Source organism: Leguminivora glycinivorella, chromosome 9, assembly GCF_023078275.1.
Source record: "Leguminivora glycinivorella isolate SPB_JAAS2020 chromosome 9, LegGlyc_1.1, whole genome shotgun sequence".
NCBI lineage: Eukaryota > Metazoa > Arthropoda > Insecta > Lepidoptera > Tortricidae > Leguminivora > Leguminivora glycinivorella.
The window spans coordinates 16,867,458-16,880,237 of NC_062979.1; the positions used below are offsets into that span (position 1 = coordinate 16,867,458).

The 12,780-nt window shown below is 36.2% G+C and overlaps 2 protein-coding genes across 2 annotated transcripts; both read left to right on the plus strand.

Moving 5' to 3' along the window:
• The first annotated feature begins 4,864 nt into the window (after positions 1-4,864).
• On the plus strand, positions 4,865-6,182 carry LOC125229870. Its single transcript, XM_048134807.1, has 2 exons — positions 4,865-5,096; positions 5,398-6,182. Exons 1-2 carry the CDS (start codon positions 4,865-4,867, stop codon positions 6,180-6,182), a joined length of 1,017 nt encoding a protein of 338 aa, XP_047990764.1.
• Positions 6,062-9,483, plus strand: LOC125229807. The gene is made up of 2 exons (XM_048134747.1): positions 6,062-6,200; positions 7,983-9,483. The coding sequence occupies exons 1-2, from the start codon at positions 6,195-6,197 to the stop codon at positions 8,991-8,993; spliced, it is 1,017 nt and encodes a 338-aa protein (XP_047990704.1). The 5' UTR covers positions 6,062-6,194; the 3' UTR covers positions 8,994-9,483.
• Positions 9,484-12,780: the final 3,297 nt, after the last annotated feature.

The window sequence follows — 12,780 nt, forward strand, 5'->3', positions numbered from 1 at the left end:
TATTTAATAGTTTAAAACGGGGGAAATCTTTCGATTAAGTAAGTAGTTGAAATTTTCTCCTGTCGATAGTTGTCCGTGTCGTAGCTCTTGACAAAATACATTGAAATTGTGCAATAACAATTTCAGAATGTAATAATATGTGGAGAAAAATGAAGTCTATTACGATTACACGAAGAACCTCCCCTCTCCTTTCCTCTTAATTGTAAGTAATCAACGAGCAGTCGTAGGCAGGAAGTGAGAGGCAGCCGGGGATCAGACAATACTGTATTGGCAAATAATGCGTCTGTTCGGCGCGTGCGTCGCGGGGGCGGTTCTTGAATGGACGCGTGATTCACGTGAGCCCATTCACAGCGCGCGAGCGTCTCTCTAGTATACGACATGGGTATGGATTTTTTCAGTCTCCTAGTCTTTCGATGTCATTGGTTATACTATGATTATACACTTTTTTTATTATAAATGGGCTTACTCTTGGCCACAGACTAGCCAAAGGCAAAGACATGCCTGTTCAAACTTGATATACTTTGTACTTCATTACTTTTTATTTATTCTTAATATTTGATGAAATCAGGAAAATCCTGAAAAAAGGCTAGGTCAGAGGAACAGTATTTTGAATGTTATGAAACAACCGAAAGAGATATGACAGGATATCGTAGCATATAGAAATCCATCTCTGCCTACCCTCCCCGGCGTTTGGCCTCAAGAGCCTTGGAACTAATTTCCTTGGTTGCTAATTATTGAGGTGTCCCATGCATCCAGATCCCAATTAACCCCTCGTGTGGTAAGAATGCTTCAAAATGGACGCTTTCCAAGTCCGAAGAACTTGGCGCCCCGAAGATTGCACGTATTGCTTACAACCCGAAGGGCTGATTTTACTGACTGACACATGTATTTTTTTGGAATTTTGAGAATCTTGGTTGTCAGTTAGTAACACACACAACGGTGACTACTCCTAAAATACTCTAGATCATTGTTTCACTTTCCTAAATGTCGACCTTCTGTTCTGCAGGACCTGTTAGCTATTTCAAACACAGATTCTCGCAGTAATCCTGATTGTATTTTTAGATTCACTCTGCATACGTGTTCCGATTTTCCCCTTTTTTTATTCCATTTTACATGACATTCCGCCCACAATTATTACAATACGGCATTAGATGGGACTATCATTGAAAATAAAAATAGTTATGTAATTATATCATTATTTTCTTTTACGTAAAGTTTATCTTTGCGATGGACGAGGGCTCTTAATCTCTGTGTAAATAAGAAAATATCATTCCTCTATATATCGTTGTGTTGTGTTGGTGTTTGTAGTGGTGTGGGCGGTGGTGACAATTTTATATTAGTCCAGACTCATACTGCTTTCTTACTTTTTTATTTCCGTGTGTTTTGCCTTATGTGTTGGCAGGCCAGTCGGTCACGAACAGTTTTTCGAAATCATCTTCCAATATATTGGTTCGGTACTTCTATTTGGTACTTCTTTTATACATAATGACGTGTAGAAATAGAAATGAGGATCCTTTCAATAGAAGTGGGAGGACGTAGGCTGGCTTGATTGATATTGATCTCCATGATTGATGTACGCAAACCTTTGTCAGTGGCTGCAAATCCGATGTATTTTATCTTACGTACATTTGCAAACAATTTGAAGTGGGTAATGTTTAAATAAATATTCATCACAAATAGCAATCAAATAGAATATTGCCGTTGTTATATGACTTCAATATTTACTTAGGTATTTACCTAGGCTGCCCTGAAAATGTCGGGAATGTCGGGAATAACTTATTTCTGACATGTGTTATACCTTTTTATTACCACCATAGTTTAGTTATCCGAAAACAATGACGACTTAAAAAAAATTTCATTTTTCAATTATTATATTAAACATAAAGGAGAATAGGTACAGTCAACCAATTGGAACCCTAGGCCACTCTACAACCATGTCAAAATGACAAGCACTAAGAGATTTCTTACTATCTGAATTATAACCTCACTATGACATAGTTTCTACAGTGGCCTAGGGTTCCAATTGGTGGACTGTACCTACTTTGAAAAACAATAAAACACTTCTATTTGATTTGATCGGATATTATTTTCAATTAAATAAAAAACCGAATTTTTCAAGGCAACCTACATATGTAGAAATATTGACCGTAATAATTTAGCAAAACGTTTTCGCCACACAGCTAAGTGTTCGCACTGCTCGCTAAGTGTAAACGGTCTCTGTAGCGGTCAGTATACACTTCCATATAGCCTCAATACGGTTGGCTCCACTCGAAGGCAAAAGGTTATGAGATTTCAACCCATAGATTTGCTGATAGCATTTAACCGGACGGGTAATTGTTTGGTGAACTGGCTATTAATTTTGTATAATGGGTTTAAGTCCACATTTAAGTTACCTAACGAAATTATGGTAACATGCCTCGATACGAGATGCTATTGAAAAGTTTTAAATGCTCGGCATGAAACACGGCCAACTTGTTTTGTTTGTTCGTGCGCTGCGATCCATTCATATCGACCTTTTTATAGTTGTTCTACGTAATAAATATAAATAATAAGCCGCGGCTCGTTTAGGTCTGTTGTCTCTCTAAACTATGAATTATATTTCCAATTGCACATTAACATAGTTAACTCAGGTTTGCGCCGGACAAAGAACCATGTAAACTACATTAAAACCGATTCCATATTCGTTCACGTAGTTACAAGCGATAAATGGAAATAGTACGAGATACCTAATCTGACAACCGGCGATATATTTACAACTGGTCATTTGCATTCAAAAACAATCACAGGTTGCGCAAATTGAAGATATCCTACAGAATCAGCCTAACAAGGACTGTCGTATATAAAAGGCGAGTTAGATAAGCGATAGGAGAGGTAAACAATAAATAGCGTCTGGTCGGTCCAATATGTTTGCAGTTTAAATAGGGCTGGTAATCGCGCCGCTGCTGAATATCTCGCAGTGTAAACATGATCCGATTAGATCCGTCCGGATAATCTCGCCTTATTTATTGCGTAACACCTGTTGAAGGAACGATCCAATCTTCATATTTCATTCGAGGAACTATGTGGATCGCCGTATCATCTTTTACTTCAATCTCTCCCCGGGGGATATGTTGACATTTCGTTTAAAATGAACATTAATATTATTCAATTGTGCTTTTGAATGGACGCTCTTAAATAACTTAACACCTATTAATTTCGTTTGAACGTAAACCAATATTGTCAGTTTGACTAAGTGTTAGTTTTGTAGGCGATGAGGAAATAAACAAAGCACCGCTATAAGTTATAACATTAGAAAAATATTGAATTTAAATGGGCAGTAAAATAGCCCCTATAACAGCCTTGAGAGTGGTTCCATTAAAATTATATACCTACTCTAATGCACCTACATATTACCTGACTACTGGTAAATTTCCATTTCCATTTGTCTTATGTACAATAAAGTGTTTACATACATACAAATTTCCACTAATAAATAGGATACGTATAGGTAATATTTTCAGTCATGTGATATTTTTTCTTGCAAAACTATATTGTAAGCATAACCAGAAAAAACAACGATGACTCAAATATAGGTAAGACCAAAATACATTTTTGCGAGTTTATTCCAAGGAAATATAAACAAGGTATTTTATAGGCGATGACCAAGATCCGCGCGGCGATGGCCAGTGGCCGAAGGCTAGCAAGGCGATAAACTTGCTCAATAATTTCCCTACATTATAGTTTTCCGTGTCTTACCTAAAATTGCAATCTTAGCTAAATTAGTTTAAGTCATATATCGTCGGGAATTATGAAAGTGGTCTTCATAAAGAAGGCACTAGGCTGGGATGGGTTATTCCCACTATTAACCGCCATGTTCTTATAGTCGTACATTAGCTAAAATGGCAGTGATAATGATGTAACGGCTGCGTTACAAATGTCATTTTCAAAATATCGTCATCAAAATAGTTGCCAAATTAACTTGGTCTGACCCTTCTTGTAACTATTGGAAAGAAGCATAACATTTATCTCTCTCCCTGTTAACTTAACCATTGTATAACCTTTATTGTATCCAACATTTATCACAATTTTCAAAGCTTTTAAAAAAGAAGCTCGAACAGCTCCAGTTGTCTAGTCTATGGCATCCGGTACGACAAGTCATTAACTTTTTTGTGCACCAACATTGTCACGTTACTCTCAGAAAATCATCAGAAAATATTGTTTTATTAAATTGTTTAAATAAATATGCAGTGAATAACTATGTCAAAGTTATGTAGACAAGTGATTACAGTGAAAATGAGTGTGATTGACAGGCAAAATCATGTTCTTAGCGGTGATCCGCCTAATGTAAACAATGCGCCGGCGGCGGTCCGGCGCTCACTCCACAGCGACTCGTATTCAGTTTTGGGACTTATGTTTTAAACAAGTAAGGTAACAAGAACCTCAGGTATGTTGCGTTTATTGTTATATAATAACCAAACAAGATTATTTAGACAAATCTCAGTGTCATACATTCATATATCGAAATGGCGGAAGAGTACAACTTCCGTTTTGTTTTACTGTCAAACTCTATTGTTTGGATCAACACCGTCTCATGGACAGAGTATCATACCGTCTCTTTCTTTCGCTGTTATTAACCATACTTTAGAAAGAGTGGGTTATACTTTACCGTACTAGTAATACTGACTGACGCTTTATGTGTGCCAGACTTTATGACCAAAACGTTTGAATTGTTTATATATATATTTTTTTTTTTTCTATGCTGGCACTTTCCGGTTGCCCATAAACTATGTTCGTTTTTTCTCTCGTTTGAATACTGGTCTCGAAGTAAAACTATCGTTAACAAGTGCGTCGAAATTACTCTTATTTTTTCGCGAGTGCTGTTAAAATGGGAAAAAGGAAGAGAGATAAAGAAAAAGATGAAGTTTATATTAAGAAAAAGATAAAAAAACTTCAAGAAAAGCTGCAAAGACATTCCGTCGAACCAGATCGCAGTTCTACTCCTCCTGTACAACCGCAGTCGAAGACTCCGCAGCAGCCGCCGACAGAAGACTCTTCACCATCACCGGCGTCTTCACCGTTGCATACTAGGTCACACGATGACCCTGATATAAATGCAGGTGCGTTTATGGTTAAATATACATAGTTCAGATTTATACTGAGGCTTCTTCTTGTCAACATCTCATACATATTAAACCGACCAATATAAGATGTAGCAAATACTGGCTAGGCAGAGTGGATATAAGACATGCCATTGACTATTATATCTTGTTTTATAGCAGGCGCTATCACAATGCGGATAGACAATGCTAATACAATATACAACTTTGCGCTATCACTTGCGGATAGACAGTTTAATACAAAATACAGCCGAGCCTACATTCATGTACAACTTTGTCATAATATTACCTATTATTACAGAAATTGTGGACGATGAACTCCCTGAGGAGTTCCTACTTGCTCTGGGGACTGAAGGTCAGGAACAGGCAGAAGTTGGAAACCCTATCAGACCTGAATTGGCCTCCCGCTGGACAAAAATTATGAATGACGGCTTGGGTAAAGAGGCTAGAGAAGCAATTGTGAAAAAATACCCTCCACCAGCCAATTTTTCTGCTGCAATAGCACCGATAATTAATCCAGAGATTGCGTCTACACTCTCAGATCCCTCGGTCAAAAGAGATAAAAGGATTATGATAAGACAGGGCTTAACAGGCACATTATTGTCTTGCCTAGGAAAATGCTTAACTGACGTTTTACTAGGAAATATTAACTCTAAAAAGTTAATTGAAGAAATCAATGACGCTGCGAAGTTGGCTGGGGAAATCCACCACCATGATTCAAATTCGAGAAAATTCTTTTGTTTGGCTGGAGCGAATAAAACCATCCAAGATGCTATTCGTCATCAAAAGACCGATAAGTTTTTATTTGGTACAGATTGTGCTGACAAGATCAGAGCTGCACAAACAATCCAGAAAACTTCAAATACTATTAAGAACCATCCAGAGAAAGAAAAGAAGCAGCAGAAACAAGCAGCAAATAACAAACAGTTCAAGCAGTTAAACTGGAAGAGCCCACCACAATACAGTCAGCAGTATCATCGGATGCGTGGTGGGCAACAATACCATCAACCCCGGAAGCACTACAACCAGCCTCACCGGAAAGAGAGACACAGCTCCCACAAGCAGAGGTCCAGATATCACCGATAGAACCTGAGGTACATGCAGGTAGACTTAAACATTTTATTGACAATTGGCTTGAGATTACTGATGATCCAATAATTTTGAAATGGCTGGAAGGGTACGAAATTCCATTTCATACTATTCCTCCGCCTCATGAGGCAATACAAAAAGTGTGGCATGGAAAGGAAAAAGAAAGTATGACCTGTGAAATCCAGAAATTATTTAAACTTGGTGCAATTTCACAGTGTTCTCCAGACCCCAATCAGTTTACATCTCCAATTTTTTTAGTACCAAAACCCAATGGTTCATTTAGATTTATAATAAATCTAAAAAAGTTGAATGAATATGTAATAACACATCATTTTAAACTAGAGGATATTAGAACTGCTTGCAAATTGATATCAGAAAACTGTTTTATGGGTTCCATTGATTTGTCAGAGGCATATCTTTCCGTGCCAATTGCGGAGACACACAGGAAGTTTCTAAGGTTCCAATTTGATGGACAATTATTTCAGTTTAACGCTTTACCGTATGGCCTATGCTCAGCTCCCTATGTTTTCACTAAATTAGTTAAACCAGTTAGTACCTACCTCAGAGAACAAAATATAATTTTGACATGCTACCTAGACGACAGTATTTATTTTAACCAATCATATAATGGATGTTTAAATGATATCAAAGTAGCATGTAAACTATATCAGGACCTAGGGTTTGTAATTAATTTTGATAAAAGTTCTTTGACCCCTAGCAAAACATGCAAGTATCTGGGATTTAATCTTGATTCTACTAACCTCTCCTTATCAGTTCCACAGAAGAAACAACTTAGTATTCTGGAAATTATTCAGCAGTTCAAATGTAAAAGATCCTGTTCAATAAGGGAATTCTCCCAATTACTGGGAAAACTTAACTCTGTTTGTCCAGCTGTTCCATATGGCTGGGTTTATACTAAACTACTAGAAAGAGAAAAATATCTTGCATTATTAAAATCCAAGGAGAACTATGAAGCCAACATGATTCTTCCTAATATTATTTTTTCTGAACTTCATTGGTGGAGTCAAAATTTACACAAATTCAACATAATTAAAAATCACGATTTTTGCATTGAAATTAACACCGATTCGTCGAAAACGGGCTGGGGGCAGTATGTGCATCAAATAGAACATCTGGATCATGGTCAAAACTTGAACAAGAAAGTCATATAAACTATCTAGAGATAAAAGCAGCTTTTTTAGGTCTACAATGTTTTGCTAATAATTTACATGACTGTGAGATTCTTTTAAGAGTTGATAATACAACTGCAGTAGCTTATATAAACAAGATGGGTGGCATTCAGTTTCCTCATCTCAATCAAATTACAAGGGAAATGTGGAAGTGGTGTGAGGAAAGAAATATTTGGATATTTGCTTCCTATATAAACACTAACGATAATTTTGAAGCAGATGAACAATCCAGAAAAATTAATATTGAATGGGAAATTTCCCAGAAATATTTTGATAAAATCATACAAACATTTGGCCACCCTGATATAGACTTATTTGCGTCAAGGATTAATAATAAATGCCTGAAGTTCATTTCCTGGAAACCTGATCCATATGCTTTCACCGTAGATGCCTTCACTGTCAATTGGAGTGATATTTTCTTTTACGCCTTTCCTCCTTTTTCCTTATTGTTAAAATGTCTAAACAAAATTAAAAGGGAAAAAGCGGAAGGTATACTAGTGTTCCCATATTGGCCCTCTCAGTCATGGTTCCCTCTTCTAAAATCATTGTTAATTACAGACCCTTTAATATTCAAGCCTAATAAAAATTTACTGTCGTCTCCTTTCAGAGATGTCCATCCCCTACATCGTCATCTTACCCTGGCTGCCGGGCTGCTATCGGCGAGGCGTACAGTAGGCGCGGAACGCCAAAATCAGCAATTCAGATAATGTTAAATTCTCTTTCAAATAACACGCTGAAACAGTATGATACTTCTTTCAAACAATGGTGGCTATTCTGTAAGCAAAATAAGATTGATGTTTATCAGGCGTCTATACCATTCGTACTTAAGTTTTTAACAGAGCGTTTTGAAAATGGAGCCTCTTATGGCACAATTAATAGTACTAGATCCGCTCTATCTCTTCTTATTGGACCTAGAATAGGAAATGATGATAGGATAAAACGGTTTGTTAAAGGAGTATTTCGATTAAAACCTCCTACTCCAAAATATAATATAACATGGGACCCTAGCATTGTCCTCAATTATTTAAAAGGCTTGTACCCTAACGAAGTTATAAGCTTGGAACAGCTTACCCATAAAGTGGTGATGTTACTTGCCTTAACGACAGGACACAGAGTCCAAACATTATCCTTAATTAAGATTAATAATATTCAATTTACTCATGAGGGAGTTCAAATTTTTATACCAGATTTAATTAAAACTTCAGGAAAAAACAGTAAACAACCATTATTAAATTTAAAAATATTCAGTAATAAGATTGAAGTCTGCCCAGTCACTACTTTAAATTCTTATATCAAAAGAACACAGTCTATTAGAGATACTAACAGTCTTTTAATTACGCATAAAAAACCTCACCATGCTGTTTCTACCCAGACTATAAGTCGCTGGATAAAAAATGTACTTAAGGAGGCAGGCATAGACGTTAACATCTTTACAGCCCATAGCACTAGACACGCCAGCACATCAGCTGCAAGCAGATCTGGTATATCCATAGATATTATCCAAAAAACAGCTGGTTGGTCAGAAAACTCTATTTGCTTTGCTAAGCATTATAACAGACCAATTTCTTCAGAACCTGACCAGTTTTGTAGTACGATATGTAACTTGATATCAGACTGAATGTCATGTTGATTATAATTACATTGTTATCTTAAATGTTACTGATTTAATAAACAGCTTTATTTCTTAATCAGATTGTATGATTATGTACTCGCAACCCTATCTTTGAACATCTACAATGGTTAAGTTAACAGGGAGAGAGATAAATGTTATTATTAGATTAAACGAACTTACCTTAAGTGAAGTTCTATCTTAATAACATGATTCTCTCTCCCTGTTAAGAGAGTCCCATCCCTTCCCTTGTGTATATATGCTAATATACTTTTCCCATTTACAGGGTTGCTCTAATAATCTACTGAAATATACTTTAAACGAAATGACTTGTCGTACCGGATGCCATAGACTAGACAACTGGAGCTGTTCGAGCTTCTTTTTTAAAAGCTTTGAAAATTGTGATAAATGTTGGATACAATAAAGGTTATACAATGGTTAAGTTAACAGGGAGAGAGAATCATGTTATTAAGATAGAACTTCACTTAAGGTAAGTTCGTTTAATCTAATAAATATATGTAACCGACCATTATTAAAAAGTTAGTTACGTTACTGAAATTCTAACCGAGTTATACATAATACTATTTCAATAAATTCTACTGTAACAATTGGAGTGGTAACTACTCGGAAAAGATCTACCTTTTTACTAGTGGTAACTACTAGGAAATGCAAAGAAAAACTCCTATATGTTACAACTCTTAACAACTGTGAAAACTGAGAATAAAATCGAGAGTATAACTAGTAAGAATTTTGTGTATTTTATCTTCTTTATACAGCAGGACCTCTTTAATTCGGGCCCTGAAAATTTTACCCCCGTTCGGATTAGTGGAGCATTCGGATTATAGTATAAAGGTTATTTTGTATGAAAGTAAACAAATTATGTTGTGAAATTTAAATGCGTATTCATCTGTAGACGTAATATTTATGAAATTTTCTTTAAAAAAATCTAATATCTTACTTTATCGGGTAGCATTTTATGTCAAATAAAAAATTGGTTTCGTTTATCCCGTAAAAGTATTCGAGGAAATTGACATTTCATATTTTCGAGTACTACTTTTTATTGTTTGGTTTGAAGATACACGTATTTTTTTATTTTTCCAAAAACTGCTATTTTAATGAGAAAATCCCTTCTTATTACTACTTCGAGCAGAAAGAGCGTAAGTTACAAACGTCAAGACACAGCTTTATGACGTCACATGTGTTGTTTCATACACCTAAGAAAACGACAAAATCATTTCTAAAAAAAAAGTTTTAACAGTCAGCTTAAGCAGTCCGGTATGTCTGACTGTCAAGTGTCACTGTCAACCAATAGTGAATGACTACGAACCATAGACTAAGCCATGAAATTTATAATATTTTTGCAACGAACTGTGATAAGTGTCACTGTCAAACTCAAGTGACATCCCAACTGGAAGATTATTTTGTTATAGTGGCAGCTCTAAATCAGCTATTTGACGTCACTTCCCCTTTAAACAATTTTTAAGATTTTTTATACTAAAAATACGGAAAAAAAAATTTATGTGATCTACAAGCGTATATCTCGAAATGGTTTTCGATTTAGCGACATTGAAAATTTTGAAACGTTGTCAATTCAGGATTCGAGGAAGTGCGTTCGGATCACGGAGGGGTTCGGATTAAAGAGGTGCTGGTGTGTATATATATATATATATATATATATATTTAGTCTGTTTTGTATTGTGCGATAAGTTTATCTCTTTGATTTTGCTGACACCTACTGACATAATGTAAATTTATCAATTTCAGCTACCTTAAGGTTGTCTGGAAGAAATCGCTCTTTAGCGATAAGACCGCCTGTAGTTTGCCTTTGTTCGTGTTGCTTCTTTATTTTGTATTGTTGTATTTTATCAAGGTGTACATAAAGAGTATTTCGTCACTACTTTGAAAAAAACTTGTATCTTCTGCTGTCAATGAAAAGAAAAATGTAATAAGTATGTATGGAATGCATATAGACTTACTGCGTTTTAACTTTGAGGACCAGTGTGAGATACGAGATTTTTTCAAAGTAGTGACGATTTGTAAGTATTGTATTGTAAGAAATGTCAGAATGGGTTAAGCTGAGAAAATCTCCGAACAGTTTAGCACTGCTGGCAACAACGCGGAAAAACTGGGAAAAAGTTCTTGTAGTAACTAGTGAGAATAACCCGGCGTGATGTTATCGGCTAACTAGCGGCGACTGGAACACGGTTGTTCTCGGATGACAGTCCGTTTCCGTTACCTTTTACGGTTTTCCATTCCACATGTAAATGTCAACCCGTGTTTTAATCATTTCTCGGGTTGGCCGTTTTGGAATTGATCGGGCAGAAAATTGAACAGTTTCCCTTATGTTGTTTATTTGAGATTACATGAATTGTGAATCGTGAGACGTTTGGTGTAATCTTAGAATTTGAAGAGTTGGCTGCAAAGATATCTTGACGCCAATGTTCTTCCGTATTGTGTAATTGTAGCTCTTCTAGATATATAAAATAATTATGTATCAGATGTCATGCTTAGAAAGATTTTAAGAAATATGAAAGTGAGTTTCCATGCGGTGCTTCATCGTTTATTTTGATAATCCATCAGTCGGGAGAGAATTAATTCAATCTTTCCTAAAGCAATGTAAAGTAGGCTTTAAAATGATGGCCATAAATATAAGCAAATACATATATAACTCCGTATAGACAGATAAAATATAAGAAAAAAACGTACCTCAGTACTATACAGAAAAAGGGCCTAAATGGCATTACACCTTTGGGGTACGCTCAGCTAGATGGCGCTAATATTAATATTTGACATTTTAAAACATATCAAATATGAGCCAAATTGTCAAATCTGAGGTTCAAAAGTTTTAAGCCTGTGTCAAGAGATGCCAGTCTATGCACTGTGATTACACATTTTACTTCGACAGTAACTCTCTATAATACTCGATCCTCTTTGATATAGGTTAATGATTTCATAATTATGAATTATGGCAATAAATATCGGCATGGCATCATGTTATGGTTAATTGGCGACCGGTCTGGCTCAGTCGGTAGTGACCCTGCCTGCTGAGCCGCGATCCTGGGTTCGAATCCCGGTAAGGGCATTTATTTGTGTGATGAGCACAGATATTTGTTCCTGAGTCATGGATATTTTCTATCTATTTAAGTATGTATATCGTCGCTTAGCACCCATAGTACAAGCTTTGCTTAGTTTGGGGCTAAGTTGATCTGTGTAAGGTGTCCCCAATATTTATTTATTTAAATTGGTAGGTATATTTGTAGCAGAACTAGTACACTAGACACCAGCACTGTAGCGTTTGAACAGTATCGACAAGCGTTTGTGAATGAACCACGATCCACTGATTTGACTGCGACGCACCCACCTTCGCCAACTCATAAAGGGCTTTACACACTCGGCTATTCCATTCACATAGGCCGTTTGCACACGCAACACTGCTTGCAACAGTTCGCCTACGTAGCCGGCTGGAGGCCGCCAACTTTCATTCATACGAAAAACACCCAATGGAAATTAATTCTACATCTGCTTCAATAAGCAATACAACTAGTAAACTAAACACTCAATGCATAATTTAATCTAAATTGCTGCCATTTGGAAGTCTGGCTGTCTGTGTCTGAGTAGAATTCTCGGAATGAGGGATATAAGCTTTAAATAAACAGCAAAATATAGGCAATAAATAGGTAATTCATAGTCTATTAACCTGAAATTACTACACTTCGGAAATATAATCTGGTACAGGACGGGTCAGTAGGAACCTAAAGGTCACTTACCGTTTAGCGTAAGTGGCAATATTGCCAGT